The sequence below is a fragment of the Schistocerca cancellata genome, chromosome 6, assembly GCF_023864275.1.
Source record: "Schistocerca cancellata isolate TAMUIC-IGC-003103 chromosome 6, iqSchCanc2.1, whole genome shotgun sequence".
Taxonomy (NCBI): Eukaryota; Metazoa; Arthropoda; class Insecta; order Orthoptera; family Acrididae; genus Schistocerca; species Schistocerca cancellata.
In genome coordinates, this window is record NC_064631.1 from 421,791,726 (window position 1) to 421,812,031 (window position 20,306).

At 36.3% G+C, this 20,306-nt stretch overlaps 1 protein-coding gene across 7 annotated transcripts in view; it reads left to right on the forward strand.

Moving 5' to 3' along the window:
• The window catches only part of LOC126191015 (uncharacterized), a 99,001-nt gene that overhangs the window by 64,153 nt on the left and 14,542 nt on the right, over positions 1-20,306 (forward strand). For all 7 annotated transcript variants that reach the window (XM_049931712.1, XM_049931711.1, XM_049931713.1 and 4 more), the window contains 2 exons: positions 6,143-6,210; positions 19,118-19,328. In XM_049931712.1, coding sequence (XP_049787669.1) covers positions 6,143-6,210; positions 19,118-19,328 — 279 coding nt within the window. The remainder of the gene's footprint in view (positions 1-6,142; positions 6,211-19,117; positions 19,329-20,306) is intronic.

Genomic DNA, 20,306 nt, shown 5'->3' on the forward strand with positions numbered 1-20,306 from the left:
ATTATTTACTTTTATCAAACTTATTTATAGAGTTTATGATTTAATGAATTTATGATATTAAAAGAATGGAACTTTTTAAGGTATTCTACAAAATTTATTGACATTGTTATGAATAGCCATGTATATTTTTAAAGTGCAATAAGTTGAGATTTATGAGAATGCAAAAGTCAATATTTCAGTTTTGAAAATGTGGTACACTGCCTGATGAAAGAAGTGAGGTACCCACAAAGTGAGGAGGAAATGAAATGAAACTTCAAGGGCTGAGAGGTTATGTGATATTATTTCAGTGACTATGAAATTGAGTTACATTTACAAAGAACATGGCAATTTCAGTTCACTTATCAGTATGACATTGCACCACATTTGGCCTGGTGTATGCACTGATATGGTTGGGAAGGGTGTCATGAAGCCATTGTATCCTCTCCTGATGCCAGGCCATAGCGGTTGATGTGGTCCTTGAAATCCTTGAAACTGACACTGAGTCAGAATTGACATCCGAGCTGTTACCATACATGTTCTATTGGGGACAGATCTCGAGATCTTGCTGGTCACGGGAGCATCTCAACAACACTTAGACAGTTCATATAACCATGTGTTGTGTGAACGAGCATTGTGCTGTTGAAAAATGGTAACATAATACAGGCGCATGAGAGGTAACACATGCAGGCACAGGGTGTCCATGACATACTGTTGCACCATCATAGTTCCCTTCGTCACGACCAGCCATGGCCTGAAGTCATACTCGATTGCTTTCCATACCACAACACAACGAGTAATACTGTTGTGCCTCCCCAAACAATGGAAGAATGAGAGCTCTCCACAGGTCACTGCTATACTCACTGACGATGGTAGTCCAGGGTAGTGAAGAACTACAATTCATCGCTGTTGAACACAATTTGATGCCATTTATCAACAGGCCATGCACCATGTCTCCATTCCAGCCACAGCAACAATGCAGACATTTGTCTTGTGGTGTTAATGCCTATGCATTCCTAGTCCATCTGCTGCTAGTCTCTGATCAATGGTGCAGGATGACACAGAATGTTGCAGGGAGTCAATTACTTGTTCTCGGATACCAGACACAGCTGTGAAGGGATTGCAATGTGCTTCATGCACAATAGGACAGTCCTCCTTTGTGGTGGTCAGATGTGGTCAACCGGAAACGTGACGACAAGTATCCTTGCTTTCACATTCCTATGCAGTCCAACATCACGATGCTGTCACATCCAAAGGTCAACAGATCTGGATATTGTACAATCTGATCAGCTGGCCAACTGCTGGCAGAATTGGAAAGATGCCTATTTCCAACTCTGTCACAAGCTGATAACACTGTCTCTAATGTGTCCTTCACAGTGATCGCTCAACATCTGACACTGCTCATGTGCCTTACGTACACGACCAGGCTGGTAACAACGCTAAACATGAACAACACAAATGCAATGTGGTAACCATTCTTCCTGTTGCAGAGAATTGCAACTCTAATCATCTATATACCCATTGGTGGTCTGTACATGCACAATGTTACATTTACATCCAACATTGACTTCTGGGTGCTTCACTCTTTATCAGCCTGTGTAATATATTAGAACTAGAAGTAAACATGTTTGTTACAAATGCAGGATATCAAATGGAATGTAACAACAAGGCAAAATTTTCATATATGAAATTAAAATACAATACTTTGCCACAATATCATGTTAACAAATAAAATTACATGAAAGTTGCATTGCTCAGCTTCAGTTAGCTCAAGAATCCAGATCTGATCACAGATTCTGGTGTGGATGAAATGAGGTATGGATTAAATTGACTTTCCAAGAAATCAAACCCACTTCACACTGCCGAAAATGTATAACATTTCTTTTAAAAGTCTTGCCAGTTTTCCCCATTGAAGTATTATGCATCTGACTGCTGAGCACTGGTAATTTGAGATGAGGGAGTGTGGGGTTTGAGAAGTGAATGCTAATTTAATTCATATCAGTTGTCCACTGAGAAAATCAGCTGAATAAGCCCATACAAAATAATTAGGTCTATGTCTTTTGCAAGGGCCCACACTACACCTACTGAAACAAAGACTCTTTCAAATTTTTGTGGTGTGGACCCTTGGGCTGCAGTTTAGGTACCATGCATGCAAATGTACCCTGGTCAAAATGTACCCTGGTCAGTTGTCAAAATATTGTGCAGAAGAATGGAACCATCAGCACAGCTGAACACCTGAAAGCACACTGTTAACAATCATGCCGAGAAAACTTGAGAGATCTCTTTTAGGGCGTGTTCACTGTGAGAAACATCTTCCCTACAAGTTGAATACTGTGTACCCAACATGAGCTAGACATGGTCAGAACTATTATAACCAAGATGCCTGTCCACACAGGAAACTGCAAGCACATGAAGTACCCTATTATTGGTGTGCTATATGATATAAGCCTTTGTATTGTCATATCAAAGATTAGGCACTACAGTGTTGCTATGATAGAGTTTTGTGAATGTTGAAGATCCTTAAACTTATGGGCATGAGAGTATTATAATGATAATCAACAAGCTCAAACTTTGTGACAATGTCTCTTTAGTCAGAGCTACACAAAAAATTGTCAAATTACTAGAAAACATGGTATGATGCCAAAGAGGAGACGAAAAAGCATGAAAAGTTACAACACTTTCAATGATTTGCAAGTAGCAATTCACAGTGTAGGGCTGGAATATATTAGTAATATTTTATTGTTTTATATTTTATGCACGGTGTCTCAGAAATATTACAACTTTGAGGAGTTGGAGAGGGTTTCCTGTGGAAAAAATTGGGGATAGGAACCTATGTCCAGAAATTTCATCTAATGGTGCTACAGAGCATTGAACTTACAGGCACTGGTTCCGGCCTCTGACCCACACCTTTGACAGTAAATATGATTTTGCATGCTGATTGGCCATAGGTGGAACATCTCGCATTGCTGTTTGCTACTCACTGATCATAACTGATTGCCGTGATCACCAGTGGAGAAGGTAATCTAGCTCCTGCATAGACAGGCCTTGACCCCTATGATTGCAATGTTCTGTTGTCTTGGTGGATGACAGTTTAGGACACTTTCTCATCTGCAGTTTATTTTTTTCCTGTGCACCAAAAAACACTGGAGACTTCAGAGGGTTCCAGGGGAAAAATAAACTGGGGATGGAAACCGAAGCCCGAAACCATCACCCACCAAGACAACAGAGCACCACATTCATAGGAGACAAGGCCTTTCTACACAGCATCTAGCACTATCTTCTCCGCTGCAATTGAGGCACTCAGTCGCAAATCACTGAATAACAATCGACATTGCGAGATGTCCCATCTACAATCTGTCAGATTACAAAGTCTCCTTTTCTGCCAAAGGGGTAGTCTAGGACAGGCTCTGGCATCTATAATGTAAGTACTGTGCAGTGTCACTGGATGACATTTTCAGACATGATTTCCTATCCTCAATTTGTTCCTCAGGACACCTTCTACAATAACCTAAAGTTTGTCACAACATTTCTGGGACACCATTTAGATGTCTTCTAGAAAAACAACAACTTTTTTCTTTTTAAAAATGTACAATACAGATGTAAAGTAGTCCATAGCTCTTGATGTTTGCTTGAAGTGTGCCAAACCATAACATTGAAAGTACCATGAAGTAAAATTTACAGGAGAAAGAAAAATTTTTCCAAAAACTGGAAGACAAGGAACATCATTGTGAGATAAATAGCTTGAAACAATTTTTATCTGATGTAACACCAAAAATTAAAGCAATAGTAACTTCTATTCTTACCAAAATGTCATAAGTACCTATTATTGTGCAGGTCAGAATGTTATAAGTCCAAATGAAGTTGCACTTGAGACTGAGATTAGTGAGTAGAATATAACACATTAAACCATAATCAAACTTGATTGTTGAAAGGAAACACACTATCTTAAAGGCAATTAAACAGATTTGTTCATAATAACACTGTAAAGGTATAAGCACTGAATATAAGCAAAGCACCAATTCAAAGTACTTGTTCAAAACTGAATAAGTTTTTTAACACGTAGGTCAATGGTTAGTCAGTAGTTCTTCGAAGAAAGCATCTCATTTTAAGTAAGGATTGATGTCATTCTTCTCCTGTGACAGTGGAATTGGCGTTTCCTCAAATTCAACACTAAGATTTTTAAAGTCATTCATGGGTTTGTCTGTCTGCAAAATGTTGATCAGTCTGCATGGATTCACTTCAGAGTACACTATTTTCATGTCTACTGCACCAGACATCCGTTCTGATACCATTATCATCATCAATTCACTTACATATAGATTTTTTTGGTGTTGAAGGCTTTAGAAATACTTCAACAATCGAAAAAACTCATTTCTTAGATCTTTGATCTGTGCACTGCCTATACTTTCCACTATTTGTCTTCTTGTCAAAGGATTGGAACACTTTTCAACCTTCTCAGTCTAACTAAAATTTCTGTCTCTTGATGGGCAGGTATGACCAGAAATAAGAAATTTCATTACAATTTCATCTAATCTTCCTTTTGGAACTACAGTTAGAAACATTCCCAAAAGAAATTGGTTTTTATTTTGATCACTGCAGTTTTTGCACCATAACACAAGCTTATTTTGTTAGTATTTAGGCCTTTCATGATAAAGTCAAATACAATGTCAGCTACTTCATTAGAACCAAGATCTCCTTCAGATTCATTTCACAGTTTTATGTAGACCCTGTTATCATCTTCTAAATGAGTACCCAAGTTCATACATGCTAGTTGTGTGCTATAATACATTTGTGAATGTGTTAGAGTGGGTATATACATCAGTTACTGTAAGTAAATGAGAGTATGCGATGCTTATATTAGGATGTTTTGCATTATCCTATCACTCAACATGCAGCTTTGAGAAGCTTCTGACTGGCATTGATGAAGTTCTAACGATTTCTTAATGACATTTCTAAGCACAGAGTTCTTACTGACTCTTAAATTAGTGCATTTGGAGTTACAAACAGAGCATGTATCTGACTTTGGCTAGGCAAAAGAAAGATTTAATTCCCCGTTGAATATTTCATGAAACCACCGATGAGAAACAGGTCTTTTCTTTGAATCACTGACACACTTTTGTGATGTTTAAAACTGGTTAAAGGTAAATTTTATTGGGATTGTTGCATCTCAAATACTGATTTTTTCGAGAGAGGCTGGAAGAGATATACTCCTTAATTTGTTTCCTTCCATTGTGCAGCTCTTTTTGATTGACTGCCATGTCATTTGTCACACACATCCATGCTCTCAACATGATTTTTTGCTGAAGGCTTTGTACTCTTCTCTTAGTGACACTAAGGGTTTGACAAAATGTCTTAAGACGTATCTGTACTTCACAAGTAGCAGATGTTGGTACCATATACCTCAATATTCTCTGTTTTTGGCTGTCTGCTGCTGCTTCATATTTCCAATGTCATCTCCTGATTAAAGCAGCATGAATATGATCTTTTAAGCATTCTTTTTGATCATTGTATGTCTGCAGGTCATAAATCTTTCAAAACAATGTACTTCTGCAGTCCAGTCAAAGAGCTCTGGATGAAAACTGACTCTTGCAAGTCATCTAAAACATGTAAACTCAACCTCTGTAATGTTGTTACACAATACTAATGATAGTAATTAATATTTTCTACCATAGAATAAAGAAATAATACATTTTAAAAGCTAAATGCTACACAGAAATGGCAACAAGATATCCATTGTTTTCCATTGTTTTAAAATTATTGTATGAGATGCATCCAAAAGTTATTAGCAGCAACAAAAAGAGCAGTTTGAGGTATGTACCTATTTTGTCCTGTGATTCTTGTGACAATCATTTGTTTGAACACTGATTGCCATGACTAGCCCACAGGTAAGATAATTGCTGATATTTCCAACTGCGGATTCTTTTTGGGAATAACTATAACCTCTCAGTGCCAAACAATGTAATTCAAAGTGAACCCATAACTCTCTGCTGCATTTTCACCCCACACACTTTACTACTTATTTTTTCTGCAGCTCTCTGCTGCATTTTGTTTATGCATATATTTCAAGGACCTTCAGCCAACACCAAACACTCATTTTGTTAGAAAATGGAGTTGGTATGATGTAACTGATCTTACTAATTTTACATGATCTTCATTTTGAACATAGGTTATGGCAAAGCTGCTGGAATTTCAGAAGAGGAAGAATCCAGAGAAACCATTTCTTGAAGTTCCAAGGTATGTATTGTGCATTATTTGTGTATTACTGACATTACATAATTGTGCACTGGAAAGATTTGGAACATGGGAAAATGGAACTATTATATCAATGGATGACTGAGAACAAGTTTCATGAAAAATTATAAGGCATAAAAAAATAAAACTGCTTTAGCTTTTATTCCATTAAACATTTCCATTTGACTGAGTTAACACAAGATGTGTACACTTAAATAATTTTTGCGAACAATTAACACAAGATGTGTACACACTAATAATTTTCGTGAACTTATTCCTGCATACTACTCTCCAGCTGCACTCCATAATATATCATCAGAAAGTCCTATACAAATATCAACAGTGGAATTTTTAACATTTGACTATTTCAGAATGACTATTTACTCTGCAGCAGAATGTGCATGGATTTGAAATTTCCTGGCAGCTTAAAACTGTGTGCTGGAGTGGGACTCCCACCTGATACCTTTCTTTATTTTTCACTAGCAAGTGCTTTACTGTCTGAGCTATCCAAGCATGGCTAACAACTTGCCTTCACATTATCAAATTTCCTGCCTTCCAGACATCACAGTTCTCCTGCATACATTTTGCAACTAGCACTCGTGGAAGAAAGGATACAGGGGAGACATGATGCTGGCACAGCCTAGAAACAAAGACTACTGCACAATTGGTGCAAAACAAAGCAAAAGGCTATAGATAAGGAAATGCTTAAGGAGTTGACTTTCAAGAGGGTAATGTGTGAAGCCTTCAAATACTACTTAGCAGCATATTATTAAAGGATATTTCTCAAAATCCAAATAAATTTTGGTCAAGTGTAGAAGCTGTTAGTGATACCAGTTAGTGTCCAGACACTCATGGATGAGGCAGGAACTGAAACTGAGGGTAGCAAAGCAAAAGTAGAAATGCTGAACTCAGCTTCCAAACGTTCCTTTACAAAATGAAAATCCAGGAGTATTACACCAGTTTAGTTCTCACACCACTGCAAAGATGAGTGGCCTAAATATTTGTGTCAGGAGTGTTGAGAATGTGCTGAAATCACTAAAATTCAGCGAAGCTCTATCAGACATTATACAAAATTTTTGGCCAAGTTAGCTTCTCTTTTAACTGTAGTTTACCATAGATCCCTTGAACAAAAAAATTATGCTTAGTAGTTGGAAAAAAGCACAAGCCACATCCTTCTACAAAACGGGTAGTGGAAGTGGTCCACAGAATTACCATCCAAAATCATTTATGTACATTTTTTCCAACTCTTAGAACACATTCTGAGCTCAAACATAATGAGGTGTCTTGAACAGAATGGCCTCCATTCCAACCAGCATGGATTCCAAAAAAACACTGATCATGTGAAACCCAACTTGTCCTTTTCTCACATGACATCCTGGCAACCATGAATTCAGACAGTTAGTGACAGTGCCACATCTATGCTTCTTATCAAAAGTGCTGTTTTGTGGGAAATAAAGTGGAATTTGTGACTGGATTGAGGATTTTTTGCTAGAGAGGATGCAGAATGTTATTTTGGGTGGTTAGTTATTGACAGATGTAGAAGTAACTTTGTATGTGCCCCAGTGAAGTGTGCTGGGACCCTTGCTGTTCATGTTGTGCAGTAGTGATATTCAAAATACTAATAGTAACCTCAGGCTGTTTTTCAGATGTTAAATGTATCTATAATAAAGTACTGTCTGAAAACAGCTGTACAAATATTCCATCAGACTTTAACATGATTCAGAGTCATGCATGATTGCCTCCATGCTTTAAATGTCCAAAAACATAAAACTATGCACTTCACAGAATGAAAAAAAAACATAGTATCCTTACTGTGAACAGCTGAAAATGGGAGGAAACTAAAGCCATAATTTTTCCTCATGGGAATGTAGCTCTACTTTATGGTTAAATGATGAGGGTCTCTTCTTGGGTAAAACATTTTGGAGATAAAATAGTCCTGCATTCAGATCTGCAGGCAGGGACTACTCAGGTGGATGTTGTCATCAGGAGAAACAAAATTGGCACTCTACAGGTGAGAGTATGTAATGTTAGATCACATAATTGGTTAAGTAGGTTAGAAAATTTTAGAAGGGAAATGAATAGGTTGAATTTAGATATAATGAGCATTAGTGAAGTTCTGTGGCAGGAGGAACAGGAATTTTGGTCAGGTAAATACAGGATTATAAATAAGAAATAAAGTAGGAGTAATGCAGAAGTAAGTTAGATAATGTATAAGAAAACAGGAATGTGGGTGTCAATATGAACAGCACAGTGAACACATCATCATAAGCAAGATAGACACTACACCCACACTCACCACTGTAGTACATTCAACTATTTCAGAGGCGGAGTTGAGGGGCACAAAACGAAAGCAGTGGTTGATAAGGGAGTGAGACAGGGTTGTAGCCTATCTCCATTGTTTTTCAATTGATACATTGAGCAAGCAGTTAAGAAACCAAAGAAAAATTTGGAGTAGGAATTAAAGTTGAGGGAGAAGAAATAAAAACTTTGAGGTTTGCCAATGACTTTGAAATTCTGCCAGAGACAAGAAAAGGAGTTGGAACAACAGCTACAAAGGATGGGCAGCATCTTGAAAGGAGGGTATAATATGAATGTACACTAAAGCAAAACACGGATAATGGAATGTAATCAAATTAAATCAGGTGATGATGAGTGAATTAGATTATGAAATGAGACTCTAAAAGTAGTAGATGAGTTTTGTTATTTAGGCAGAAAAATAACTGATGATGGTAAAAGTAGAGAGGATATAAAATATAGACTGGCAGCGGCAAGAAAAGCATTTCTGAAGAAGAAAAATTTGTTTACATTGATTATGGAGTCAAGTGTTAGGAAGTCTTTTCTGAAGGTATTTGTATTGAGTGTAGACAGGAGTGGAAATGAAACATGGATGATAAACAGTCCGCACAAGAAGAGAACAGAGGATTTTGAAATTTGGTGCTACAATATAATGTCTAATACAGATGGGTAGATCGCATAATGAGGAGGTACTGAATGGAACTCGGGAGACAAGAAATCTGTGGCACAACTTGACTAAAAGAAGGGATCGGTTGATAGGGCACATTCTGAGAAGGATCTCCAATTTAGTATTTGGGGGGAAATGTTGGAAAGTAAAAATCATAAAGGGAGACCAGGAGATAAATACAGTAAACAGATTCAGAAGGATATAGGTTGTAGTAGTTATTCAGAGATGAAGAGGCATACACAAAATAGAGTACCATGAAGAGCTGGGTCAAGCCAGTCTTCAGACTGAAGACAACAACAACAAAAATAGTATCCTATGACTACAGTATCAATGACTCACACCTGAAATCGGCCAACTCCTACAAATAACTAGATATAAGACATCGTAGAGCTTTGAAATTGAACGCTCACATAGACTCGGCCCTAGGTAAAGCAGGTGGCAGACTTTGATTTATTGGTACAATTCTATGGAAATTCAATCAGTCTCTAAAGGAGAGTGCTTACAAATCACTTGTATGATCCATCCTAGAATACTGCTCAAGTGTGTTGGACCCATTCCAAATAGGACTAGCAGGGGATATTGAAAGTATACGAGGAACAATGGCACAAATTGTTGAAGGTGTTACAAAGTGGCAGAGTGTCATAGAGATGCTGAAAGAATTGAATTAGCAGACACTTGAAAATAGTCACAAACTATCCCGAAAAAGCCTACATACAAAGCTTCAAGACCCAGATGTAAATGATGGCTGTAGGAATATGCTACAACCCCCAACATATTGCTCCAGTAGGGATCATGAAAACAAAATTAGATTAATTACAACACACACTTCATTTTAACAGTCATTTTTCCATGCTCCATACATAAATGGAATGGAAAGAAGTGATCATATGTGGTACAATGGGAAGTACAGTTTGCCATTCACTTTGCTGTGGTTTGCAGAGTGTAAATGTAGATGTAGAATTCAATTGAACTGAAGAAAAGAGGAAAATATAAAAATTCAGGAAGTGGAGCAGGCAAAAGAGAAAATATACTCTTAAAAAACTAGATTGACAGGAAGTGTAAAATGGGAAAGTGGATATGGCTCAAGGAGAGATGTAGAGCTGTCTGTAGAAACTTTTGGGGAAAGAGAAACAGCCTTATGAATATTAAGAATGCTTCATCTACATGACTACTCTGAAATTAACATTGAAGTGGTTGGCAGAGCGGTTCAGACTCTTTCGCATTTGTTCCACTCTTGAATAGCACGTTGTAAAAATGAAGAGTTAAATCTTTCCATGCCAGCTCTGATTTCTCTTATTTATTGTGTGTCCATTTCTCCCTATGTAGGTGCCAATCAAAATAAAATTTTCTTATTCAGAGGAGAAAGCTGGCAATTGAAATGTCATGAAAAGATCTCGCCCAATGAAGAATGTCTTTGTTTTAATGATTGCCACCCTAATCTTCTGCCACTAAAACTCTGATGGAAAGCTAGTACTGAACAAAGAAAGGAATATACAGGCAATGAACATCAAGACAGTATTATGGCAAGAGAAGAGGAAGTAGATGAATATGAGATGGCAGATGTAAAACTGTCTGAAGATTTTGACTGGGCATTGAGTACCAAATAGGCAAACAGACAACACCCAGTAGAAATCTTTATATAACATATGAGACAATGAATTTAGTTGACAAGAGGAGAAAATACAAAAATGCAGCAGTCAAAGGGGAATGCAGACATAAAAAAATGAGATTGATAGGAAGTCCAAGAAGGCAAAGTAGTAATGGCTAGAAAAGAAATGCAAGGCTGTAGAAGCATACATGTCTATAAATCTATCAAGAAAATATAAGAGAAAGCTAAAAGATGGAATATAAAGAATAGCTATACAAGGGAAACAAACCTGAAGACAACATTATAGAAAGGGAAGAGGAAGTTAATCACAATGAGATGGGACATATGATACCGCAAAAAGAATTTGAGAGTGCACTAAAGACCTAAGTTGAAACAACACCCTTGGAATAGACAACACTCTGCTATATTCATGAGTAACTTGATACCAGTGCATGCATCAGAACTCAGGAGAGAAACAGCTAAAGCCACAAGGTGGAAAGCCCACCAGTGGAAGAGAAATACAATACCAAGAGATAACCAAGCTAAACATGGCTGTCTGATGGTGGACAGGACACAGACAAGGACAAAAGCAAAGCAACCTATGTAACCAATGAAGTGCCAAGCAGAAACTTTTGCCACAATGATGTGAACAGGCCAAGACCAAAGAACGATACAATCTGAATTGTGACCAGAGAGAAAGGCAAAGTACCAAATGGGGTTGTTATCCAATAGTGTGTAATACAGTGATGACAGCAACTGACAATATCACACATGAGTACAGAGCTGACTGATGGTTCAATGGGCAGCTGTATCTATGTCAATCACAAGGAACACTGTTGGCTGGCATATTCACATGGTGACATGAGTGGCACATTCACTATGTGAGTGCAGTGCTACAGCAGGACTGTGCCCTCTAACAACCATTTAGGTCCAGTACCTCCTGTGAGTATTCAACTTCCACTGAGCTGGATACCAGATATTCTGTCGGGAGTTATTGAGTTCCTTAGGAGAACATACCATGACAATAATATTCCACCTGGCACATAAGATGTATGAGGCAGGTAAAGTACCAATTCAAAAAAAGGCAGGTGTGAGTCTTACCAAACTATCGGTTTGACAAGTCATGGTTGCAAAATACTGCCACACATTTATTTATTTATTTATTTATTCTTTGCCCATGGACTCCAGCTGAAAATCCAGCTGAGAGTATTGGGTGTGTCATACAATAGGCTATTAACATCAAACTTGATTTCATTATATATAAATGAAACAATTGATTAAACAGAAATAGTCCATAATCATACAAAGGTATTACATGTTTCACATTATATGTACACACAAATCCAAACAACATACATGATAATTTTAAAAGATACATTTCAGTAATGATATAACATATTAAACACCATCTTAGTATTCACTCAAACTGTATATACATTTCTCTGTGAGATATAGTTTCAAATGATTTTTAAAACATTTTAGGTCTGTTTCTTTTTTAATGATTTTGGGGAGTTTATTAAAAAACCTTTTGCCTGCTTCTTCTGGGGCAGTCATAGACAGTTTTAGATTTCTGTTTATCATGTAGTAATTTTCATTTCCTCTTGTACCGTGTTTGTGTACATCTTTATTTAGGAGGTGTTTATCACTTGACCTTACCGCCATTATGCTTTGGTATATGTACAGTGAATATACTGTCATAATATTATAGTATACAAAAGCTTACCTACAGGTCTGTCTTGGTGGTATTTTAGCAATGCATCTCACTGCCCTTTTCTGAATTGTGAATATTCTTTTTAGGTAGCCAGCTTGTGCACTTCCCCATATATGAACTGAATAAGACAAATGTGGGAAGACAAGTCCATAATACATTGATCTGAGGACTTTATCATCCACAGTCTTAGCTGTTTTATGCATGATGAAGATCTGTTTGTTTATCTTTTTACACAGTGCATCGATGTGCTCCCCCCATGCCAAATGTTTGTCTATTATAGTTCCTAGAAAATTTGTGCTGGTTACTTCTTTAATAGTCTTTCCATTTATATTAACATTTATATTATAATTTTCACTATGCTTGGTCTGAAATACTACATTCATTGTTTTAGACTGATTCATAAACAGGTTGTTTTGTGTTAAATATTTATTTGCATTTTCGATAGTCAGGAGTGCTTCCTTCTCAAGCTCCTTCTTTGTGTCAGCTGTGCAAATGATTGTTGTGTCATCAGCATACATTATAAGTTTCTGATTTATATAGCTAGGGAAGTCATTTACGTACAGTATAAATAGTATTGGCCCAAGCACAGACCCTTGCGGCACACCGTGTTTAACTGTTTGTAATTCTGATCTGTAGTTTGTTATATTTCCCCCACTAATATGTCTGATTTCTGTACATTGTTTCCTATTTGTAATGTATGATTTAAGTATGTCATAGCATTTTCCTCTAATTCCATACTGATATAATTTCATCATTAATTTTGAGTGGTTCACACAATCAAATGCCTTAGATAGGTGAATAAAAATCCCACAAGTCTTTTGTTGCCTGTCAAGTAAATTAAGAATGTGCTCAATTATATCTGTTGATGCTGTTTTTGTTGACTTCCCTTCTCTGAAACCATGTTGTGATGTATGCAGTATACTGTACTTTGTTATAAAACTTACAATTCTATTCTTTATTATCATTTCATAGATTTTAGCAAATGCTGAGATCAATGATATTGGCCTGTAATTTCCTAATTCATCCCTGTTCCCTTTCTTAAATATTGGCTTCACTTTACTTACTTTCAGTGAATCTGGAAATATACCTTCTTCTATCGCAGCATTCAGCATGTGTGTCAATGGTTTTAATATACATTCTCTGCATTCTTTTATGAGATGTGATGTGACACCATCCAAGCCAGATGAATGTTTAATTTTAAGTTGTTTTATTAGGTTTGACACTTCTGCATCCATTGTAGGTATGAAAACCATAGTATGATTTGTATGTGGGGGGTTTAACAATTTACTTGCTGCATTTGTTTTATTTTGACTTATTAATTCGTCTGCTACAGTAATATAATATCTGTTAAAAGTATTGGCTACTTCTAGAGGGTTTGCGTTGCTTTTCCCACTCATCAGTGGGCAGATGTCCTCCGCCCGATTTGTTACTTTTCCTCTCTCTTCATTAATGAACGACCATAAACCTATTGAGTGGTTCTTCCCCTTATCTATAGACATACTGATGAATGATGCTTTAGTTTTTCTGATAAAACTACAGTACTCTTTCTTTTTTATTTTATATAGTGTGTTGTAGGCCTCAGTATTTTTTTGTTTGGAGAGGTCATAATACACTCTCAGGTTATTTCTGGCATGCATTACTTCTCCAGCCACCCAGCTTTTCTTTTTTTGTTGCTGTCTGACAAGCCTTTTACTAACAGGACATGTAACATCATAATAATAACTGAATAAAGAAAAAAACTGGTTCCATTTGGTGTTTGCATCTTTAGCTGCATATATTGTTTCCCAGTTTTCTGCCTCTAACATCTTTTTTAGCAGCTTTATGTTATGTGGGTAGTTCTGTCTTCTCATCTCCCATATCTTCTGCACTGAATCACTAGTCTTTATATTTATGTCTATCATGATTGCAAAATGGTCTGCTAATGTGGAGTTTATTACCTGTGTGTCACAATAGCATGTAGGAATATTTGTTATTACATGATCAATTATAGTTTCACTATGCTTTGTTACTCTGGTTGGTTTATCTATTTTTATTTTTAGGTTGTATATGCACAATATGTCCAATAGGGTCTTAGTATTGTCTGTATTTTTACTTGTGTCTATGTTCAGATCTCCTATAATTATCAAATAAGCATATGTTTTTGAGAGGTGTTGGATTATATCTTCCAGCTGTTCAAAGAAGGTTTTGATTATACCATTTGGTGATCGATACAAACCTAATACACAACATAAATTCCCAGCAATTTTAGTTTCCAGTGCTGTAGCTTCAAAGCTCAATTCTATAGCATATTTTGTTATATTTATGGCTTTAGTTGATTTATAGTTAGAAAAAATGGCAACCCCACCACCTTTATAGGAAGTTCTGCAAAAACTGGCTACTTTCACATAATTCTTCAAGTTGTACATTCCTATGTGATTTTCTTTTAGCCCATGTTCTGTAACTACTGGAATGTTTGGCCTATACTCCTGTAATATTACCTCTAGTTCCTCTGTTTTATTGTTTATGTATTGAACATTTTGGTGAAGTATTCTAATTATTTATAGAAGAATGGGAATACTGGTAGTAGCCAACCTCATGGAAGTTCAGTTTGGGTCTTGGAGTAATTTAAGAAATGTGAGCAGTACTGACCCTATGACTTATCGTAGAAGATAGATTGAAGAAAGGCAAGCTTACATTTATAAAATTTGTAGTAGATTTATAGAAAGCTTATGTAACTGTTGGCCATAAAACATAATTTGCAATTCTGATAGTAGCTGGGATAAAATACAGGATGCAGAAGGTTATTATGATTTATACACAAGTCACACTGGAAATGTAAGAGTCAAAGGACATGAAATGCATGCAGTAGTTGAGAAATGGGTGAGACAGCATTATAGCCTATCCCTGGTGGAGCTCTATCTGTACAATGATGAAACAGCTGAGCACCCAAGGCTGCTTCACACAAGGCTAGTAATGTAGTCAAGCAGCAAGTGATTTAGTAGCTCTACTTGAGAGCTAACAGCAAATAAGCAAGTCTGCATTCACACTTGATTTAACTGGCAGTCAATTGTTGGCTATTATTGAGGCATGCACTGCAACATGATTTTCTGAGCGATAGCTAACAAAGCTGTACATCTTGCAGTAATGGTTATACTGGAAGAGGTGGAGGAAGAGATTGAAACTGTGAGGATTAAAAAGAAAAATTGGGTACAAAAATGGATCTCCCAAAGAGATTTGCAAGGAGCATCCAATGTACTTCTGAAAGAGCTACCAAGAAATTCAGCCCATTGTGGATCACACAACTCCCATGCTATTTGGGAACAGTATGCTGCCTAAATAGTAGGGGAAGGATCGATTTATTGGCAGACATGTGTGATTTTCTAGAAGACAGCTTTTGGACAATTTCAGTGGCTACTGAAGTGGGTTTCAAACTTCTTATATACTTATTTTGAAGCATAAATGATAAACATGTGTCTTAAGTACTGGCTTACCAAATTGCTTTCACTTTGTATAGTTTCCATGTTTAAGTTCCTGGGACATACATCCAGTATCTTAAACCTTTTAATCTTTGGTATGTACACTGGGTCCACACCTCTCCCCGATAAATTTGATCCTTAATTTTCTTCAATTCTTGGAAGTAGGTGAATCTGTTAGGAATATGCAATGTGATAATTTTAGTACTGCACAGTTAATGGTACAGTGTAGATCAAATGCTTATTGTAGTGCAATGCTCAGAATCTAAAAATAAAGAATAAATACTGACTACGTGCTTTTTATTTTCTTTTTAATCTGCTTTTCCTGAAAGCTGTGGGTTTTCATCATCTTTTCCCACTCTTTGATTCTGGTTACCTTGACTGCTTTATTTTTGTATAGTGTGCATCCCACAAGCACTCCTGTTCTACATAAAGAGAAACAAGCTTAACTGTTGTATCATCACAACAGCAACCCATTTTGCTGACTTCCGAGAAACAGATGACGGAAAACAGAGAGCAGAATGATGATGGACAATAATGCATACTACTAAACAAATGGTGTTCACACATGTCCAGTGGTGTGCCAATTGTAAGTGAGCTGGGGGAGTGGGAGGGGCTACTTAATGGGCCATTATTCGACATAATGCATTGGGATGATTAAACTGTTTTACTTACTAACTTTACTAAACAACACTTCAGACACTTTTAGTTACTAACTTACAACTTGACTAGATTACTGGCCTGTTGTTAACCAGCCTAAAGGAGACATGGAAGAGAAATTAAAGTTCAGGGAGAAGAAATTAATAGTATGCGGTTTGCTAATGACATTGGAATTCTGTCAGCTATGCAAAGGGCTTGAAAAACAGTTTAACAGAATGGATAGTATATTGAAAAGAGGTTATGAAATAAACATTAATAAAAATGAAACAAGGGTAATGGAATGTAGTTAATAAATCAGATGATGTTGCTGGAATTATATTAGTAAATGAGGCACTAATAGTAGTAGATATGTTTTGCTCTTCTGGTAGAAAAATAACTGTCAGTGGCTATCTGAAAACAGAAATTTGTTAATGTTGAATATAAATTTAAGTGTTACAGAGAGTTCTTTGTTGGTAATGTGCCTGGCATACAGCTCTGTATGGAAGTGGAACATAGATGATAAACAGTACAGACATGAAGAGAACTGAAGCTTTTAAAATGTTGGACTACAGAGGAATGTTGAAGGTTAGATGAATAGATCAGATAATTAATGAATGAAATTGGGGAGAAATGAAATTTGTGGCACAACTTACTAAAGGAAGGGATTGGTTAATAGGATACACTGTTAAGACATCAAGGAATAGTGTGTTTGATAATGGATGGGAGTATCACAGGCTGAAATGTATTTAGATTGCAGTAATTATGCAGAAATAAAAAGGTTTGCACAGGATAGACTAACATGGAAAATTTCTAATTTATGTCATCATTCACTTTGACAAAAAAATTAAAATTTACAAAAATTATTTTTGTTGCTGACATCTTTTCTCAGTATGCTGGGAAAAAAAAGAGAAAAATGTTAGATTGATCATTAATTTAAGTGGAACTTCATAAAAATTTCATTTTTCTTATCTTCTGTTGGTTGTCCTTTAGTACTCATTCTTGTTCTGGGCACAGATTTGCAAAATTGATTACTGGGTTCAATCAGAATCAGATATTTTGTTGTCTCATAACATACATGGATAAATAAGTATAATTTTATGTATAGTATTAAATGAAATGTCACAGGTTACTTGTGTGATGTTCCATATTTTATTACTATTTGCCTCTATTGCATCCAAATGACACTAGATTCATAATACAACTCACTACACAAACACGTTTGATGTAATACAACTCCTGCCTTAAAGATGTTACACCGAAAATAGTAACCATAACATTAACTAACAAAAATAGTTCATTCACACTGTACATTCTTTTTGACATTTTGTAAATATTTCAGTAAACAACAACAACAACAATACTACTGATAGTAATAATAAGATAATAATAATAATTGGAAATGTAAAAAATGAAAATTAAAAAATATATAATTAAAAAAATTACAAAATCTGTACAATATTCTCTAACCAAATTCAGGTGCAGGTGGAATTTCCATGTGTATCTCATACTGATACAAGTGTGCACTTGATTTAAAATCATGTAAGTTATAAATAAAAATATAAAAAATAATTGTATGTGAAGTTTTATTGGACTGTGTTGTATTGTGTTCTTCAGTAGAGAATGAGAGTGTAGCATTGACCAGTTTCATTATATGCTGCATCAAATTAGTCTTCAGGATGAAAATCAAAGAAACAGTAATTTCTGTAGGCTATAGGTTTTTGAGCCTAATGGCATTTTGAGCAGATATCACACATGTTTGTTCTTAATTTTAGCAAGTGTATTGTGTCTGCCACTATGAGGAAGTAATTATTGATATTTGAGGGTGCTGTAATTTCTGGTAGATGTTAGTGTCACTATAATAGGCAGAAATAGTTTTTAAATGCTTTTTTTTCTTACTCATCCCATTTCTCTGGAGCATCTCCTTTTGTATGTGCAAGTCAGAGAATAGACGAGTGCTGATTTTCATCCACAGCATCGTCTCTAAGAAGAAAGGTTTGTTATTCTGTAAGATTGTGAATAACTTAAGATGATACTTCAGATACAGTGTCCCAAAACATAATTTCCAGTAACATTCATACTTATTTCTTTGGGGGTGATGTACAGATGTTGCATGAAAGTCCTGTAGTTGCCCATACAAAACTGATAAACAGAGCATACAGCTATTGATGCCAGATATTGTAATGAAAACCAATAACACATTTATATTCTTTTCTTTATAGTCACACTTGTTGTATCTGATCAAATTCAAGATAATAAGTTGTGTTTGTTTGATGCCAGAATCACAGTAGATATTCATATCACATGCATTACTTTGTTAATGATGTAGCCAAACAAGTAATGCAGAAATATGTTCTTGAGTTATTAGATGGAGTTATCACCAACAGTAAAGCTACAGAGCTGGGCTTGCAGAGAAAGAAATCTCTCCTCTCTTCTTTCACATTAATTCACTTGATCAGTACAGTGCCTTTAGGAACTTAATTGCACAGAAAAAATCATAGAATAAAAGTAGGGACACACAAGCTTTTATTATATTTTTTACATTATATTTTGTATTTTAGGTGTTTCAAGGCTGTTGCAGATGGTGAAAATGATTTCATTGTGATGGAGGATGTAAGCCCAACTGGGTTCAAATCAGCTTCTCGAACAGAAAGTCTTGATTTTGAACATTGTGCCAGTGTTTTGAGATGTTTGGGAAGATTTCATGGCCTGTCATTGGCAATGAAAGACCAGGAGCCAGAAGAATTTAAAAAAGCTGCCAGTTGTTTAAAGGTTTGTAGACACTACGGAGCTTGTGAATCAGTCAATCCTGCCAATCTTACTTTGTCCAGTTCTGCACTTGTGGGTAAAAATTGTAAATCAGTTTCATAATTGTTGACTGTTAATACAGTGCACTGAAGTGATTTCTAACAACTACTTCTCTGTGAAAATGTGTGTTTTGACTTATTCCACTTCCCCAAAGGTTCTCTTTCATGATGAATTCTGTGAACAAATGAATAATTATTTGTATTAATGACATGGTACTTGAAAAACTTGAGTGAAATTTTTAAAAAATGTTAGAGGTAGATAGCCACATAGCCAATAGCCTTACCATAATTCTCACATAAGTCCCCCTCAGATCACTGAAGTTAAGCACTGTTGGGCTTGGATAGCACTTGGATGGGTGGTCACCTGGGTCTATCGAGTGCAGTTGACAAGAAGATGCACTCAGCCCTTGTGAGGACAATTGAGGAGGAGTTACTTGACTGAGAAGTAGTGGCTCTGTTCACGAAAACTGACTGTGGCTGGATGATTGGTGTGCTGACCAAATGCCCCTCCACACCTGCCTCAAGTGATGCCTGTCGGCTGAGGATGACTCAGCAGTCAGTCAGTACCATTGAGCCTTTCAAGACCTGTTTGGACAGAGTTTAGTTTTAGTTTTTAGATAGCCACACAAACAAAATTTTGAGCACTATTTACGCAGTGTGGGATTTAATGAGATGGTGCGTGACTGTGTTTAAGTATATGTGTGTGAAACGGCAAGGTGTACAGAGGACTATATACATAAAGATAAATGACAGGCATGCTTAAAACAAAGTGTGGAGTTGGTTGAAGTGAAGCAATGAGAGAATTCTTTCAAAGTATATATGTAAACAGTACTTATGTTTTATATGAAGAAATAAACATGTGCGCATGGAAACTCTTGGATGTTATAGAAATTCTGAAAAGTAACTTCAGTTTCCATGGAGGCTATTCTTACAGTATTCTGGC